General features: G+C 41.8%; 1 protein-coding gene across 1 annotated transcript; it reads right to left on the reverse strand.

The window, feature by feature from the left end:
- Positions 1–1,387: 1,387 nt before the first annotated feature.
- On the reverse strand, positions 1,388–17,134 carry LOC107377192 (uncharacterized). The gene is made up of 14 exons (XM_054747606.2): positions 16,906–17,134; positions 12,135–12,284; positions 11,079–11,207; positions 10,828–10,997; positions 10,644–10,731; positions 10,468–10,551; positions 10,071–10,151; positions 9,793–9,819; positions 9,637–9,696; positions 6,994–7,044; positions 4,485–4,922; positions 3,730–3,801; positions 2,422–2,478; positions 1,388–2,078 (listed from the first exon to the last, which is right to left on the reverse strand). Exons 1-14 carry the CDS (start codon positions 16,976–16,978, stop codon positions 2,068–2,070), a joined length of 1,491 nt encoding a protein of 496 aa, XP_054603581.2. The 5' UTR covers positions 16,979–17,134; the 3' UTR covers positions 1,388–2,067.
- Between the last annotated feature and the right edge of the window lie 2,335 nt (positions 17,135–19,469).

The raw sequence follows: 19,469 nt of genomic DNA on the forward strand, positions 1-19,469 counted from the left end.
ATGTCCCATAGCTTTAACTAACGTGTATAACAAAGTAGTTAATCCTGGAGCTGACACTGTTCGTTAATATTGATTGTGAATCGATTTAAATTGAGAATCGATTCTGAATCGAATCGGCACCCTGAGAATCGGAATCGAATCAAATCGTGAGTTGCTCTAAGATTCACATCCCTACTAAAAATGTACACTGTTTTGGTGACAGAGGAGTTTCCTGCTGCTGGAATACTGACTGGTATGTCTTACAACAAGAAAAAAGTAGGGAAAGAGGCAGCAGTCGATAAAAAAACAAGATAAAAACTGTTTGTAACGTTTTAGAACAGCAAAGACTTTGGCTCTGTTTTAGCTCTGGTTTAAACAGAATTAATGACACCTGCAGCAATTTAGTGTTCTCCGTTTATGAAGCAGATTTATTTTTGTTTTTTATAAAGTTTCTCTAAACGTTTAAATGAGGATTAAAGGCAGTATTATAATTTTAATCAAATATTGGCATTGGTCTGAGAAATCTCTTCAGTAGTCAGGCACATCCGTGGGCAGCTCTGTGCTACTGCCTAATTGTTCCTGAATAACACCTGCTTAATAATAACACCTGCTTAATAAATGCCTTACAACATTGTCGTTTGTCAGCAGACAACTTTATTAGTCCACCTTAAATCTGAGTCTTCATCACTTTGTTTTTGATAAACTTTGGGATTCAACAGCCGGTTGAATTCAGCATTCAGACACTGGTTCTGGTTCTGGTTCAGAAATGTTGGGTGTCCATTGTTGTTATTAGGGACATTTCAGCCTGCAGATATCACAGTAGGCAACAGAATTTCTATCAATCGATCTCTAATGAGGATTATCATTAAAAACTATCTGGATACATTCATGTCTTCAACATTCATTCAGAGAGCTTGTTTTTGCTCACCAGATGAGAACACTTCACCTGATAACATGAAAGCCGTTACCCCTGGAAGCAGCAGTGGCTTGGGAGGGCAGTGGAACGTCGCCGTCTCAAATAAAATCCATTATACACTCACTGGCCACTTTATTGGGTACAACGGGTCCAACAGCCCATTAACACAAATGACCAATCAGCAAACCACATGGTGGCAACTCAGTGCATGTAGGCATGTTGACATGGTCAAGACGATCCACTGCAGTTCAAACCGAGCTTCATGGTGACGAAAGGAGATTTAAGTGACTTTGAAAGTGGCGTGGTTGTTGGTGCCAGATGGGCTGGGCTGACTATTTCAGAAACTGCTGATCTTCTGGGATTGCAACGCACAACCATCTCTAGGGTTTACAGAGGATGGTCCAGAAATGGGAAAACATCCATTGAGCGGCAGTTCTGTGGGCGAAAATGTCTTGTTGAAGCCAGAGGTCAGAGGGGAATGACCAGACTGGTTCGAGCTGACAGAAAGGCAACAGTAGCTCAAATAACCACTCGTCACAACTAAGGTACGCAGAAGAACATCTCTGAACACACAACACGTCACACCTTGAGGCAGATGGGCTCCAGCAGCAGAAGAACACACTGGGTACCACTCCTGTCAGCTAGGAACAGGAAACTGAGGCTACAATTCACACAGGCTCACCAACGTTGGACAATGGAAGATTGGAAAAATCGTGTCTGGTCTGATGAGTCTTGATTTCTGCTGCAACATTCAGATGGCAGGGTCAGAATTTGGCGTCAACATCATGAAAGCATGGATCCATCCTGCCTTGTGTCAACGGTTCAGGCTGGTGGTGGGGGTGTAATGGTGTGGGGGATGTTTTCTTGGCACACTTTAGGCCTCTCAGTACTGATTGATCATCAATGCAAAGCCACACCCTACCCGAGTATTGTTGCTGACCACGTCCATCCCTTTATGACCACAGTGTACCCATCTTCTGATGGCTGCTTCCAGCATGATGATGCTCCATGTCAGAAAGCTGGAATCATCTCAGACTGGCTTCATGAAAATGAGTTGACTGTACTCAAAAGGCCTCCACAGTCACCAGATCTCAATCCAGCAGAGCACCTTTGGGATGTGGTGGAATGGGAGGTTCCCATCATGGATGGGAGTGCTCATCCATCAAGTTCACTCATGACTCGTCTGTGAAACGATAAGAGAATATCTCAGCACAGGGACGAAGAACTCTGGCTTCAGTACTAAAGTCACTTAGCACTGAACACATTTAAAAAAGGCTAAAGATGAACAGAAAATCTGAGATTTGAAGCAGATTTGGCTCTTAGGTTGTCAGATATAAAGTACTGATGTCTTCAGTGTTTGTCTCTGCAGGAGACGAACATGACGATCACACAGGCGCACACACACACACACACACACACACACACTTCTTTTCAGGGCTAATTGTTTTTAGACACTAATGAAGGTTATTAGTTTTAGACTGAATTAAAATAAAATTGTGAAAATGATCCAAAAGAGAACAACTCACCTGCTGCAGGGGCAACACCCTGACAACCAGGCAGCTCCGGTGTGTCTGATGAATCAGCTGGAGATGTAAAAAAGAAGATTCTGCCATGTTCAAATATAATCGAATATTTGGACCTTCATTGATTACAATCATCAGGATAACTGTGATGAAAGAGTCACCATAAGACTATGGTCTACTTACACACACCTGCTGCACTGATTTATATTCATCCAGTTTACACAGCCCTGCAGCTGCAACCTTCACATTATTAATACAAATGTTAATTATATTTACATCAAAAATATGTGAAAACAAATGATCTTGGAGTTTTGGTTTGAGTTTCACAATAAATAAATAAATAAATAAATAAATAAATGATAAGTCCCCCCTTCGAGATCATTTCATGTTGACTTATAATCTCTTTGGTTAAATATAACAAATGATATTTATAGGATTTCATTCAACTCCTCAACCAGTGAATGAATCTCCTGAATGACCAAAGACTCGCTGATGCTGCGTCTGCTTTTCAGCCAAATGGAGCCAATGTTTTGTGAAAAGGGCAAACAAATGTTTGACTTGTTTATGTTTATGTTTATGTATTTAGCAGACGCTTTTGTCCAAAGAGACTTACAAGTGATAATCTGCATGTTGCCCTTGAGGCTAACAACAACAATAACAACAACAACTTGACATCCATCATGGAGAGGAGGGAACAAGGAGTGGACAGTGGAGAGGGGGACAGGTGCAGGGAGGGTGCTAGTTAACAAGATGCTCTCTGAAGAGCAGGGTCTTCAAGAGTTTCTTGAAAGTCGAAAAGGAAGCCCCTGTTCTGGTAGTGCTTGGTAGGTCATTCCACATTTGTGGAACGATGCATGAGAAGAGCCTGGATTGTCCTGAGCGTGGTGTAGGCACCGCTAGCCGACAATCCTGTGATGACCGGAGCGGTCGGGCCGAGACGTAAGCCTTTGCAAGAGGATTCAGGTAGATGGGAGCCGTACCATCTCAGACTTTTTATGCTAGTGTTAACAGTTTGAATTTGATGCGTGCTGCTAGCGGTAGCCAGTGGAGCTCAATGAACAGAGGGGTGACGTGTGCTCTTTTTGGCTGATTGAAGACCAGAAGCGCCGCTGCGTTCTGGACCATTTGAAGAGGTCTCACAGTACAGGCTGGAAGACCAGTTAGAAGGGCATTGCGGTAGTCGAGGCGGGAGATGACAGTAGATTGCACCAGGAGCTGGGTGGCATGTTGTGTTAGGTATGGTCTGATCTTTCGTATGGCTTGACACACGCGCACACTTAAAAACGATCTAACAGAAACAATTACACTCACTTGTTGGGCTGGAATGGACATCAGCAGATGCTTCAATCTGATCAGGCTGCTCTGGTGTTTCTGAGGAATTTGCTGTAAAAGTTTAAAACAAAAAAAAAAGTCCTGTGATCCAAGTTTTGTTGTCTTTGCTGATAAAAATAAACTGTTGAAGGAATCTGATTTTACTGTTTTACAATAATTGAACTTTTATTGATTTTAATAAGCAGGATAGTAGTGATTAGTGTCTCACCAATATGATTTATTTTTGCTAAATGCAAACCATTTTCTGCAAAAGGTTTGTACGGAAGCATGTGTGCAACAGAAATCAAATTATTATGCAGAAGCAGAAATTATTTTTCATTTTCATATTGGAACTGCCAAATTTCACTCATAAATAAAATGAATAAGCAATCTTCCAAACTGCTTTTTCATTTCCTTCTTCATCGTTGCTTATTCTGTGACTTAATGAAGAGGACGACGAAAGTGGAACTGCTTTTTCTTTTTCCTGCCCGACCAGCATAGTGTCTGACCTCACCGCACTACACATTTAGTACACTAGGGGGCGGTGTATGCACAGACACAAAGGAAAGGTCCTGTGTTCGCTGCATGACAACAGGCGATGCAGCAGCGATCTTGGACCAGACTTCTATACGATTCACGTGAATGCCATTGTTGGCTTCAGAAACTGCCATTTGTGCCAAAAAGTGACAAGTTTTCAGATGTGACTATCAGACCCAAAACATCTTCAAACATAGAAGGTTAGGTACTTTACTCACATGGTCCATGGCTGGTCTTTGGTGGTTCTACATGAATGGTCTTTGGTGGTTCTACAAGGCTGGTCTTCGGTGGTTCTACAAGGCTGGTCTTTGGTGGTTCTACAAGGCTGGTCTTTGGTGGTTCTACATGAATGGTCTTTGGTGGTTCTACAAGGCTGGTCTTCGGTGGTTCTACATGGCTGGTCTTTGGTGGTTCTACATGGCTGGTCTTTGGTGGTTCTACATGGCTGGTCTTTGGTGGTTCTACATGGCTGGTCTTCGGTGGTTCTACATGGCTGGTCTTCGGTGGTTCTACATGGCTGGTCTTCGGTGGTTCTACATGAATGGTCTTTGGTGGTTCTACATGGCTGGTCTTTGGTGGTTCTACATGGCTGGTCTTCGGTGGTTCTACAGCAGACGTTAGGTCCTGATTTAGTGCTTCTGGCTCCTCCAGTAAGTCTGCCAAATGATGAAACTAAAGTCACAACTACTACATATCGGACACACAGCCACTCGACCACGACTTCAGAGGCCACCCACCACCTTTCATGTCAGAGATTTAAACGAAAATTATTTTATGGTGAGAAAGAGCTGGTTAATTATTGTCCCTTTGGTGAAAACTTAAGTTTCATTCACTTATTTCTACTCAATAAATCAGCAGTGGTCTCCAGTATGTGAATGTCTTGCAAGTTGTTCTCTGTGGGGAAAAAAGGCTCTTGGGCTCCTGTTTCAGAGAGCAGAAGTAAGCCGATGGGGGGGGGGGGGGGGGGGGGGGTCCTTCGGTTAAAAAATGTTTTTTTTTTTAACTTCTAGTTTTTTTTTCATTAACAATAATAACCTTGGTACTGATGCCCCTTCTGCTCGTTATTTGCTCCTTTTTTCCCATCCTTCTCAGGGACCAACACTAACTAGCTTTCCAGAAATGGCTACTAGGCAGGGCTGTACCACCTCAAAGTGAGGGGGGGAGGGTTCCAAATTATTTTCCTAAGTACAGACTTCTGTTAAAGGCTACATTTTATGAAGGAACAAGCATTGTTTGATTATTTTTACTGTGTATAAAGCAGTGGTCCTCAACAGGGGGCTTGCAGGCCCCCACTTTGTCCCCCCTCCCCCCTTCCGGTCACACAGTCGAGCTGGGGGGGGGGGGGGGGGGGGAAACAGGTGTTGTCCTTCGTTACATTGTAAGCTTGTGTGTTATGTGCATTACAGCCAGCGATCCAAACAGCAGATATTTTAGCTCACCTAAGCTGAGGAGACATGTTAGCTCTGTTAGCAGGATTGCTAACAGCAGCGCTTGGTGTCCGAGTCCTTGCCTGCCGTAAATTGTGTGACGTTGTCGGTACAGGATCTGCTCGGGTGCACGATCGGCTCGGGGTCCTTCAACTGCCGGTGATGTCAAAGTAGTTGATTGGTTGAACATGAACCTTACGTAAGTTACGTAATCACGTTACGTTGGTCCAGGCAAATTTTTATGTTTGAAAGATGGACAACTTTTACAAAGAAATCCATCATTACCTCTTTGAAAATACACTTTTAGCAAAGAGCTGCATGTATATTAGGGCGGAACGATTAACTGCATGTGCAATTAAACTGTGATGTGACAAAAGGAGATTTTCTAATTGCAAAGGCTGCAATTTGGCAGCGAGTGGTTAGCGCAATGCTAATATATGGAAAAACCCATAGGAATGCTAATGCTAATATCACCGATTACATTATTACAAATTATGAATTAGAAACGTGCCAAATGATTACATTGGGAGTCTAATAGAAAGTAAAACTACCATCAATCAAATAAGTACAGACCGGTATTTTAGTAAAGCCAGAAAACTTTTAACTCCAGAGTTTTGGCTAGCAGCTATGAGCGTAACTGAACTACGCATGGACAAGACGTCAAAAACTCTAAACACAAAATACTTCAATAAACGGGACACACTTCTTTCCTGCAAATACAATTTCACAGGTGTTGCTAATACCTATGATCCTTTAAGGGATGTGCTCAAAGAGGAGTTCAACAATATGTTTTAGTTTACAAATGCCATTATAAACACAAACTTACGTCGTAAGAAACACTATTTTAATAACGAAACTGCTAAATTCTTTCCAACAGTATAGATGTGTAGTGTATTTTGTCCGAGTGGGTTTGCCGTACTTTGACGTCACCAGCAGTCGAAGGACCCCGAGCCGATCTTGCACCCGAGCCGATCCTGTACCGACACAGTTACTGTGCTGCTTTCGTACAAGAAACAAATATTGATGCAGACGGACTTCATAAAATTAAAACTAAGCCATTTTTATTTTATTTGAAAATCTCTATCTCAGGATGAATTTAAAAAGCCATGTTTGTTGTGTTAACAGGTTAAATCCGATTTATTTCTCCCGATTCCGATTCCTTCAAAAACACGTGATCAGGGCCGATTCCCGATCACGTGATCAGATAGGAGCATCCCTAACACATGCTGCGGTCTTTCTCCTTGCTTGTTATTGTGCAAACTTTTGAAATCGCAGGTGGTGTTAGCTCTTTTGGACTCACTAGTTTCTTCAGTGGCTGGTGTTTCCTGATCCAACAGCTCAGCACCCACATCTGTAAAATTGCAGATAAGGCAAATAAGTATTAAAAATGCTTTCTAAGAAAACACGTTCCTGAGGATGTTATTGACATGAGACTCTGATCAGATGTTGTTCCTAGGGCCTCCATATCAAGTTGGTTCAAGGTGAAGAAAAAGATAAAGAGTTCAAAAACAGCACCAGAGTACCGGCTCAGAGCGTTATCAGGGTCCCACCTGGTGGTCCCAGGAGCTCAGCCCAATCCGGTTACACGAGCTCCTCCACCTGTGGAGCCACCACAGCAGCAGGAACATGAAGTGTCTCGTTCATTGTGAATCAGAGCAGAGACCTGGGTAGTGTGACCTGGAGGAGCATAACTGAGAGGAGGAGGCGGGCTTCTGAGAGTTGGAGAGAAAAACTCACTCACTCTGTTTATAATGGAGAAGGGGAGCTGCTGCCAGGTGATAGAAGGAGTATCTGAGAAGCTCCGCAACCCCTTTGACACGTATTCCAGTGAGGAACCAGAGCCAGGAGACCTAACAACTGATCAACAAAGTTCTGGAGCAGACACCACTGAGGGACACTCAGGGAGGATGGGCTCAGTGATTGACCTAAGTAGGCTCAGGCTCACGGCTACAAACTTCCTGTCAACTCAGCAAGAGCTAAGAACATTTTAGAATGAAATCAAATAAAATTCTCATTCATGGGACAATAAATGTTTGTGTTACACATCTCTGATAGCAAAATCAATAAAGATTAGGAATACACAAGAAAATTCAAGATAAATATAAAGCATTACGATCACGAAAGAATGCAGGATTTTGTGTGATTATTAGCATTTATGTTGTCGAGAATAAAGTCTTGAAGTTCTGAGAAGATTTGCATCTCAAATGGGTATTTTTCCAATGTTATAAAAATAACTCATAAGATTTTAAAGCATGTGGAACACTCGTTCAATACATTTGCAGTGCTCTCCAGTAGGTATGAAAGCTACCGTATTTTACGGACTATAAGTCGCACTCTTTTTCATAGTCTGGCTGGTCCTGCAACTTATATACCAAAGTGACTTATATACCAAATTATGTATACCACGCTGCTGCAGTCCGGGCGGCTCCGGCCCAGGTTTCAGCTCCCCTGCCCCGCTGGGAGGGTTTGAAACACCGCCATCGTCTGCTGGAGACCGTGGCGCGCTGCTGCGCCCGCGATGTTTATTCTGTTATTGTTACCGGTACTTGTCTCGCAATGTGAAACACTTGGTCTCAGATTTTGTAAGAAAAATAATAAAATTTCCCCCCAAAATGCGACTTATGTTTTTTTTTTCCTTCTTCTTCATTATACATTTTATGGCTGGTGCGACTTATACTCCGGAAAATACGGTAATTAAATGGGGGGGGGGGGGGGGGGGCTCTGATGGGCCTATTTAAGGAACTAGCTGAATGCCACATCAGAGTGGAGCTTGACACAGAATTTGGAATCTTATTTCATCATATTTTCACATCTCTCCTCTGATTGGATAACAGCAACATGACTACCACCGACTCACTTTGCTCTCCAACATTGAAGTTTCATCTCCAAAAATAACAAGCTTGAAGAAGCTCTGCTGTGTGGTGGAGTTGCTAATGATAACGGTTAGCTTCTACTAGCCAAGATGTTCTCTGCTGTTTCCTGGACGCTAAAGCCTGGTTTATGCTTCTCCGTCAGCTCCGCAAGGGACAGGCACGCACGGATTGACAGAAGCGTTTTGCTCTTTTACTTCTCCGTCTCCTGGAGAGTGTTGCAAAACAATTGCCCGGCAGGACACCAGAGGGCGTAGCGCTGTTCTGTGGTATCCTGTCATGTATCGGTCCAAGATCGTGTGTTTATCTTGTGTTTTTTGTGTATATAAGAGACTTTTAACACGGACATATTTGTCTCTCATTCTCCCACCGCTTCATGCGCCCCCCCACCTCTAAACCCATGTTTCCTGTCATTTCCGTCCACAAATAAAACGCTTGCTGTGCATCTTTTCACTCCTGAAGTCACGGGAGAATTAAACATTCATATTTTTAGAGTTTTTTCGCGAGGTATTCTTCAAGCTTCTCCGTGTCTGCCGCTAGTTATCCTCGGCTCTCTTTGCAATGGCGGCGCTGTAAACAACAGCGGCGTCCTGACCAATCACAAGCTTGCGAAATCCGTCTCCTTCGACGGATGTTTAAAAAAGTGGGCTTGACTCCGTACATACTTGCGTGCCTGCCGGAGCCCTACGCAAGGACGGATAATGGCGTTGCGTGTCTCTGCACTGACGCAGACGGAGAAGCATAAATCAGGCTTAAATCGACAACAACATTCCCTGTCCTAAGTCAAGATGGGTGAGTCCATGAATGTGACAGTGTGATGTAGATTTGTTAGGATTTGCCCATCCTAGCGTTTCACTGTCAATTTTCAATAAGAAGCTAAAGCAGGAGATAGGTGTAGGAGACAATTTTCATGTTCAGCCTGCATGAAAAACTCAGAGCGACCGATTAAGACCAGAAATAATCATTAAAAATGTTTTCAGTGTTCCACACCTTTAAAATAATGCATTACATTATTTATCAATAGCCAATAGCTGTTGTGTTCCTTTAGGATTAAACAGAAGAGGTTGACTCACCAGTTGTCTGGCTGGTCTTTTTTCCATTTACAGTAGAACAGTTTTGTGTCGCTGATTCTTCTGGTGAAAATAAAAAACGTTTAAAAGGTCACAGCTACGCTCCGAGAAGGTTCAGAATACTAGAAGATACGGTCAGAATGAAAAATGTCATCTTACCTTCTCCTCCGTGACCACCTTGCTTGCCTTTTATTAGAGAATAAAATAGTGTTTAATGAGTTTAATTTCGATTAAATTGGTGTTAAAAGTTCTAGTTTGAGAAGACAGCTGAAAGAATGTCTCAGTTTTATTGTTTTGGCACAGATAACCAAACACTAATAGATTTATTTAATTAGTTAGTTCCTGTTTCAAGTCAAGCACACAAACTAAAACAGATTCATGTAAAACTAAGGTCTTTTGTTTGTGTGTGTTAACAGGAAGAAGGCCGTGCTGCTTACCTGTGCAGCTAAACTTTGAACAATTTCTGCGTCCCCACTGACGCAGGTCATGAATTACACTGATGTTATCCAGCCAGTTTGCTGACAAAAAAATAAACAGGAATAAAGGTAGGAGTCTAAAATGATGATCTTCTGTGCAGAAGACAGGGGCGTGTCCAGGGAGTGGCCTGGGGTAGCACATGCCACCCTTGGAATCTGATTGGCCACCCCAGGTGCCACCACACTATTTACCTTTAAATAGGCTTTTCATTGTCCACAAAAGGCTTGGGGGTAAAACAAAAAAAAAGCATAACCATTGGTGCCACCCATGCACAAAGTTGTGCCTCACCTGGGCCACCCCATTTTAAAAGATCTGGACACGCCACTGGCAGAAGAAACTTGTTCTGTAAAGTCTTACTGTTCATGACGATGCAGGAAAAACTCAGGAGTAAAATCAGAATGACTCCAACAACGCCAACAATTAAGCCAGCATTCCCAGTCTCTGGAAAAAAAAGTAATGAATTTTTTTGTTACTCAGAGTTAGAATACTCAGTATGAATGATTACATATAAATATCTGAATGTAACAACGTACCTCTCTTTAGAGGATTGGGAACTGCGTCGCTAGATTTCTCGCTGGCACGATTTTTCAATAAACATCTAAATTCATTCCCATCAGTCTCCTAAAAACAGATTTAAAATATTCAGAGTGCCTTCTCTATTACAACAAAACAAACAACCGACTCAAGAGTTTCCTGATTAAATCCGTCTGTTCGTACATCTGCCACGGACATCTTATTTGATCCAGAGTCAGGTTTGTCGAGGCCATCAACGACCCACGTCTGAACCACATCTCCCATTTCTGGGGTGGTTGTGAAGTCACAGGTTAAATTACAGGAAGTCATGTCTTTGTTGGATTCTACAGAAACAGAGGGCTTGGGGACCGGATCTGAAACAAAAAGGAACAATTATAACTAGATTCATTCAAGCAATAAAAACAGAACAAAAAAACTTAAGATCCGTAACTTACGCAGAACCTTGAGTTCCTGTGAAGCGATAGCATCCTTTGAGTTGAGCTCAGCCTTGTACGTGCCGCTGTCGCTCAGAGTCAGATTTCTGATTGTCAGAACTCCAGTAATCAAATTAAATTCACAGCGATCTAAAAAACACATCAGTTAAAAAAAAAAAAAAAAAGAGTTTATTTTCCCTTCTGTGCACGCAGAACATTCGTTTAACTGATGCATTTGCAGTGGTCTCTAGTAGGAATGTATTCCTTGTAAGTTGTGCTCTGGGGCGGGGGCAGATTCCGGTCCAGTCCGCTGACACAGAGAGAGAGAGAGAGAGAGTTTACCTTTTTAAACGCCAGAACAGCAGTGAGTGGGAACCGGAGGATGGAGAGAGAGGCAGCGGGCAGGATGGGGGAGGGGGTGGGAGGGGGGTTATGCTGTAAGTTAGGCAGAAATGTTTTTATACAATAAACGTCTTCATCCCGCTGCTGAGTCGTGTCACCAGACTCGAGTACTAAACGTGCATATTTGCTACTGAATTCCCATGTCCGCAGCTTTTTGTGTAGTTTAGAGGGGTGAGTCGTACCAGCGTAATTAAATGTCAAATTACGCAAAATGCGCGAATGGTTGGCAGATCTGATGTTAGTGACAGTGTGGCGTAGATCTGTCAGGCTTTTCTAATCCTAGAGTTTCACCGTCTATTTTCTAACAGAAGCTAAAGCAGGAGATAGGTGTAGGAGACTATTTTCATGTTCAGCCTGCATGAAACACTTAGAGCAACCAACTATAATCAGAAATAATCATTAAAAATGTTTTTCCAGTGTCCCACACCTTTACAATTATTGGGTAACTGATTTTTTTACTTAGTTTAAGCTTCACAATACCTAATGCAGCCAAAAACAACAATTATCCATTTACATAAAAACATCTGATCAATAAATGTCTCAAAGCAGACTGAGAGAAAAAAATCTGAGATTATTTAATTTGGTTTTCACAAGAAGCTAGTTAATTTTACATGAATAGAGATATTTTCAAATAAGCTTTTCACAATTTAAAAACTCAATCACAAGCAAACATACCTTTAAAATCACGATAGTATTCAATGTTTCTTCCAAATGCCTCCATTGCAATGTCTGATCCATGCTTCCACACAACGCTGTTGATGATTCCATTAACAGGGCCAGGGCTCAGGTCTACAGTACCACCCACGACTCTGTAAAAAGGCTGTGCTGCAAAAACAAAGCATTATAAATATTAGGGGTTGAGGCATAAGTAGACCAAAGCATAGGTGGGCCAATGTGTTGGGACTATATTTACCATTTCATACACTGAACAAAAATATAAATGCAGCACTTTTGTTTTGCTCTCATTTTTAATTATCTGAACTGAAACATCTGAAAACTTGTCTACATACATTAAACACCCATGACTCTCAAATATTGTTCTGAAATCTGTCTACATGTGTGTTAATGAACACTTTTCCTTTACCAAGATAACCCATCCCACCTCACAGGTGTGGCATATCAAGGGACTGATTAGACAGCATGAATAATGTACAGGTGTGCTTTACACTGCCCACAATAAAAGGACACCCTGAAATGTGCATATTTTTGCTTTATAGGGGTAGTGGGGCAGAAAACCATTCAGTATCTGGTGTGGTCACCATTTGCCTCACGCAGAGCAACACATCTTCGTCGCATAAAGTTGATCAGGTTGTTGATTGTGGCCTGTGGGATGTTGGTCCACTCCTCTTCAATAGCTGTGTGAAGTTGCTGAATATTGGCAAGAAGTGGAACACGCTGTCGATCCAGAGCATCCCAAACATGTTCAATGGGTGACATGTCTGGTGAGTAGGGTTGGGCATCGAGAATCGATTGGAATCGGGACCACCTGTCAGTTTTTCCCGGAATCGTTCAAAGTTTTTTATTTCGATTCCTGGTATGCCGACCGGAAGAGGAATCCATGGCCGATCTCCGTGAAAAATAAACATGATCTGCAAATTTTGATCCACGCTTTTCAGAGCTGATCACGCCAGCTGTCTGTCGCTCCTACTCTGCTGCCTGCAGAGAGCCCGCTTGCAGCCTTTCTCTGTGGTGGACCACACCGGGTTCTGACACTAGGATATGATAAAAACAATAAATAATCATAAAAATGATCAATGAATAAATCTTTGTGTGTTGTAAGATTTTTTATTTGCTTTTTGAACTATGTAGTCTGTTCAGAGTTTTAACGGTTTAAATCTGTTAGGTTGTTACTGACAGCAGCTACATTTAAGTTTCAGTTTCCCTTCTGACCGAATCACTGCTGCAACATGTAGGTGTAGGTTCTCAGTCATCCTAGATATCATCCTGATGGTTTTAATTAAAAACAGCTGGACTTTTCTGGTTATGTTGGAGACATTTGGCCTCTCATCCCAGTCTTCTTCCAGACTTTGATTGTGGTCAGAAACAAACACACCGATTGTGCTGAAAGTCTTTTTCTTTCTTTCTCAAAAACATGTTTTTGTCTAAATGAAAGTGGTGTCATTGTTCATAGAGTTAAAATTCATATTGAAGTTGTTTCATCAAGTAGGACCTGTGGTTAGCTGGCACATTTAAAACATGTAATGTCGAAAGAATCAGAATCGAGAATCGATTGGAACTGGAATCGAAACGAGGAATTGGAATCGAAATCATTCAAATTCAAACGATGCCCAACCCTACTGGTGACTATGCTGGCCACGCAAGTTGTGGATGATTGGCACAACAATGGGCCTCAGGATCTCATCACGGTATCTCTGCACTTTCAAAATGCCATCAATAAAATGCACCTGTGCTTGTTGTCCACAACATACACCTGCCCATATCAGTACCCCAACACCACCATGGGCCACTTGTTCCACAACGTTGACATAAGCAAACCGCTCACCTACACGCCGCCAGACAAGCAGTCTGCTATCTGTCTTAAACAGTGAAAACCGGGACTCATCTGTGAACAGAACACAACGTGTCAAACACCATTGAATGTGAGTGTTTGTCCACTCAAGTTCGTTACGACGACAGACTGCAGTCAGGTCCAGACCCGATGAGGACAACGAGCATGCAGATGAGCTTCCCTGAGATGGTTTCTGACAAACTGTGCAGAAATTCTCTAGTTATGCAAACCAATTGTTGCTGCAGCTGTCTGGATGGCTAGTCTCAGGTGATCCTGGAGGTGAACATGCTGGATGTTAAGGTCCTGGGCTGGTTTGGTCACATGTGGTCTACAGTCTGCGGTTGGATGTACAGCCAATTTCTCTGAAACGCCTTTGGAGATGGCTTACGGTAGAGAAATAAATATTCATTTCATAGGTAACAGCTCTGGTAAACATTCCTACAGTCAGCATGCCAATTGCATGCTCCCTCAAAGGTTGTGACATCTGTGGTGTTGTGCTGTTTGATTAAACTGCACATTTCAGGATGTCCTTTTATTGTGGGCAGTCTAAGGCACACCTGTACATTACCTTGATATGCCACACCTGTGAGGTGGGATGGATTATCTTGGCAGGGTTTCCCCCAGAAAATAAGTTAAGCCTGGCGGATTCGGCCGTCGGGGACTGGGGTCGCTTGCTCCATCCCGCAGTGCACCTACCATGAGAGCGGCGGGGTGGGGTGGGGGTGGGGGGTTGCAAACACTCTGCTGCTGTTTCTCACCAGTATCAGCTGATGGAGGGCTCTAGTTTCGTTGCGCCGTTCATGTCGGCGGACACGGTAGGGGCGGGGCATGATGCTTAGCCTGGCGGATGGCCAAGCAAAGCCTGGCGAGCTGCCAAGCTTTTAAAGCGCTGGGGGAAACCCTGCTTGGTAAAGGAAAAGTGCTCACTAACACATGTAGACAGATTTCAGAACAAAATTTGAGAGTCATGGGTGTTTTGTGCGTGTAGAAAGTTTCAGATGTTTGAGTTTCCACAAAAGTGTTGCGTTTATATTTTTGTTTAGTGTATATATCGGCCTTGGCCGATGGACATCTTTAGTACAGCTGATTTAAAGTCAGCCACATTTGCAGGCAGCTCAGTGCTGCTGCTGAATATTATTTAAATTGCCATCTTAGCTGGGTCTCAATTTGCCCCCAGTGCATTGATTTCTACTGAGGAAGGTTTTTACCCAGCTAAAAACACATTTTATCAAGCTTTTTCACATAGAGTAGAAGGTGTCACCGCTCGTCTGGGAAAGGTGCTGGATCAAAAAGTGGAATAAACAAAATAAGAATCCGCACACTTCAATCTGCGATTGACAAATACACTCCTACATTGCAGATTGAAGTGTGTGGATTCTTATTTTATCAAGCTTTTTTACAAAATCAGACACATGGTATGGCATGACAATTAAAATATAAATATAATTAAGCAAAATAATTTGAGTTAAATAAAATATAAAATCCCATCGGGTAGGCTAGAAAAGTCAATAGTAATCCCACATTATCTGTTTTCAATAGTACGTCAGTTGTCAACCACAGACATATATATTGATAAACCCCCTATTGGCCGCTTGGGGGCATGAAATGCTGTTACACTATTAGATCAGTCGAGCTTCCAGCAGACACAAACCATAACAGCAGTAGTGAACGAGAGGCCTGAGCTCTGTGTGGATTTGTATCCACCAGCAGCACCACCTAGTCGGCTAACGTTAGCTACATGTTTACTGCTGCTGTCTCCTTGAGACGTTATAGATTCAGTTAAAATCCTCCGCTAGATATTTAAATTTTAGTAGAGATGCTTTTGGTTGTTTTTAATCCCAATGGACACTGAGATGGAAATGAAAGAGAAAGAAGGGAGAACAAAGGAAGAGATGGGGGGAGGGTTCACAAAGTATATAAAAAGGGATGTTTAAGAATTTGCTTCTTGATCTGCATAAAGGAAGAGAAAAAGGGGTGGCACACAAAAATACAACAGAACCAGAATTTCACTAAGCAGTCAGTTCTGATGGATGGTTTGTCATGTTGTCATCCAGACTTTTTTCTAGTTGTTCTTTTTCACCCTCTCTTTGAATTATATTCGCATTATATGTATGAGTTACACAAACACTCATTTATTTTAATTGTTGTAAGAATTGTATTGTATACATTATTAAAATGGCTGAGTAAATATACTTTCTGCCTCTCTATCACATATTAAGTGTGTTTTAAAAATACTTACCATAAATCTCACTCATCTGTTATATGACTCTTTAGAAATTATTTTGATTCTCATTGTTTGACTGATTTTTAGTGATTGATAGTTTTTTCTATAAGTTTTGACTCTGAACTCTGGAAAAAGTCACATGTACCCACAGCAAACCCACTATGAATAAAAACGCTAAAACATGTATCCTGTGTCAAAGCTACATGTGTGAATTTGCAAGGAATTTGCAAAGAAACGCCGCATTAAAATGGGTTCGGTATCCAAGGAGTTATGGTTGATTAAACATGCTGACACTTCAATGCCTGTCAAAGGGGAGAGGGGCTCGACCGATCCAAGATGGCGGCGCCACCGCTCATAGGCAATAGCTGTTATACTTTAGCATACTCTAGCGCCCAATGGGTCTATCACAGCTACGCCACTCAGAGGAAAATACAAAACAAATCTCAAGAAAAAGGTAGAAAGATATTTACGGATTAATAAGCAAATGTTGACAAAAAGTAAAAACATTTCCATAGTAAAGATACAACGTTGACACATCTCAACGATATTCCTAGATTCAAGTCAACAGCAACAAGAAACCTTAAAAAGACTTTGAAATTAATTATAGTTATGTTTCTGTTTGATTTCTAACCAATATTACAACATAATATACGTTGGTATTTTCTATGCATAAATGTACTTGAGAAGTAGTAAACTAAAACGTTTAAACTTACCGGAAATGTATGCGCTATGCAAACAAACCCCAACAACCACTACGATGACTCCTGTGTTAAAAATGTGAAACATTCTGGGTATAAAACCAAAGTTTAGCCACTAATATCTGTCAGAAACATCTCTAGTGTGAGTTAGCTGAATGAAAAACTACGAAATGGGTTTAGATTAATAAAATCTAAATGGGATAGCGACACAGACACAGAAATCCCCAAGAACCAGGAAGTCTAAATCGAAAGCAGTTCAGTCAGCGAGGGGAGAAAGCGAGGGTGCGGCAAAAAAGCACAGTCTATGCAAAAAAAGTGACGCAGTTATATAAAAAAAATTAACTGATCTTCCCAGATTAGGGTATACTAACAGAACGTATTTTTAGCGGATGGTATAAAATATGTTTCCATATTTTGTTTTTCATTTTGTAAGTTATGGTCACCTGATGGTGCGTTCAATGTCAGTAGTAGAATTTCTCTCGGTGTGGACGTGCTGCTGGGGTTAGTGTATATGTCGATGGGGTTAAAAAGCGTAAAATGTTGGTAAATTTACATTATCGGGTTGGATTGTTTAGTAACAGTCAGCCTGGTTAAGAAACACATTAAACTGTGACCGGCGAGGTAGTGACGTCACACCTGGGTTGCATGGTGTCGCAGTGGTTAGCGCTGGGGTTTCCTCCGGATACGTCCGGTTTCCCCCACAGATCACAACATGCCCTATAGGTTATAACTTCTAAGTCGCTTTGGATAAAAGCGTCTGCCAAATAAATAAACATAAACACCCAGAAAGCTCTTCCCTCTCACGTACATTTCAACTAGTTTTACGACAAAGGACATTTTCTATTAGCCTGCAAAGCTATCCATTTGTCTCTCTCTCTAGGCTACATTTTTCTATCATTTTAATCGATGCAAGCCAGTTTCATCCCTCAAATTCAACCGTAATCATAATAAGTGTTAAATATTTCTCAAATGAGTTTTTTACCCCCAAAACTCAGTTTTTTTTCTTCTAATCATTAAGAATATACCATCGATCTGATCACAACTCGTCGTAGATCTTGCTTTAATGGGGAAAAAAAGAAATCATTAAATCTTAATAACTATTGTCTTTATTCTCATGGTTTTACAAATATGATACTTCTGCGATTCAACTGTAACCTGTGCAACACAATGGCATTATGGACTGTTAAACTGGACCCTGGGACGTCTGACTTCAGGAGGTCGTGAATCCTGCAGACCAAAGGCCTTACATGTAGATTTAAGTGTCTTCCATAGTGTTTATTATTATTCTGCAGCTGATCCCAGCTCTTGTTCTTCCGCAGGATTCACTAGCAGCTTTACATGGAATATCCCACCAGTAGGAACGCCTTGGATGTGAGCTTCAAGTGGTTCAGTCTCTTTGGACGATGGTCAAAGCTGCAGGGCTGCTTGTTTTCAAAAATGGGTGATCTTGCCAGGAAATGGTTTTCCATTTCATTTTTGGGACACCGGTACAGATAAGAACAATGGCATGCACGACTCACATACAGACCCACTTATTTCTTTTTTTTTTCTTCAATAGAAAATCAAGATTCTGAGAAGAGGACAAGCATGAGCCCTGGGGAACACCCAAGCGCATCTGAACTATATGAAGAACGAATGAAGATTCTTTATCATTAACATTATTATTCTTAGCACGGGGGCTTGCAACAGTTAAAACCATTTCAACACAACACCTGGCTTCTTTTCATATTCAACAAGTCCCATTGTGAGGACATAACACATCTCACAGTTATAATATTTCTTCTTCTACACCTTTTTATTACAAATGTATGTGCTTTTGAATTAAAACTCAGAAAACTTTAAATCCACATTTCCACTCCACTCCACCCCACTCTGGTCTGGTTTATTGCAAATGAAGTGAACCTCTGAACAGCAACACACACTTCAATATGGCACAAGCGTCTTAGAAATGACCTAAATGCGTCTGTGTCGCGGGTGAATGTCAAAACCACACCAAATCCCAAACGATAAAGACGGTAATCATCAGTAAAGTTACAAAGAAAAGTGTTTTGTCCTCGCAACATGCAGCCTGCCTAATTACGGTATTGGTCTGATTGAGTTGTTGCATTTTTTATATTCTATTGTTTTTTTTACTCTTGAGGGCTGGATGACGATTCCTTCACCTAAAAAATTGCACACCGACTTCATATAAACTGCACAAAAAAAAAAAGCAAAAACCTTACTGTAAAGCACCCTGGAGCGTTCTCGTTAGCTTCGTTTGATGTGCTCGTCTGACCCAGCTTTGGCACCATCCCTGAGGTACCCAACTGGAACTCCACCCCCTCCACCCCCACTGAGGATACTGTTGTCTCTGTAGTGTTGTTGAAGGCATTTTCCTCCAGCCCTTTACTCCGACGCTGAATACCGCCACTGGCTAGCGGCGGACTGCTCGACGTTAATCCAACTACAAATAAATATGGTTTCAAATAAGGGCAAACTGGTAAAATAGAACAGAAATGAAAAGATGTAGTGGCTCCGTAACGCAACACAAAACTCTCAAAGAAAACAAATCCATCACCGTCCGCTCCTCCTTGGTCAGG

Source organism: Nothobranchius furzeri, chromosome 2 (genome assembly GCF_043380555.1).
Source record: "Nothobranchius furzeri strain GRZ-AD chromosome 2, NfurGRZ-RIMD1, whole genome shotgun sequence".
Taxonomy (NCBI): Eukaryota; Metazoa; Chordata; class Actinopteri; order Cyprinodontiformes; family Nothobranchiidae; genus Nothobranchius; species Nothobranchius furzeri.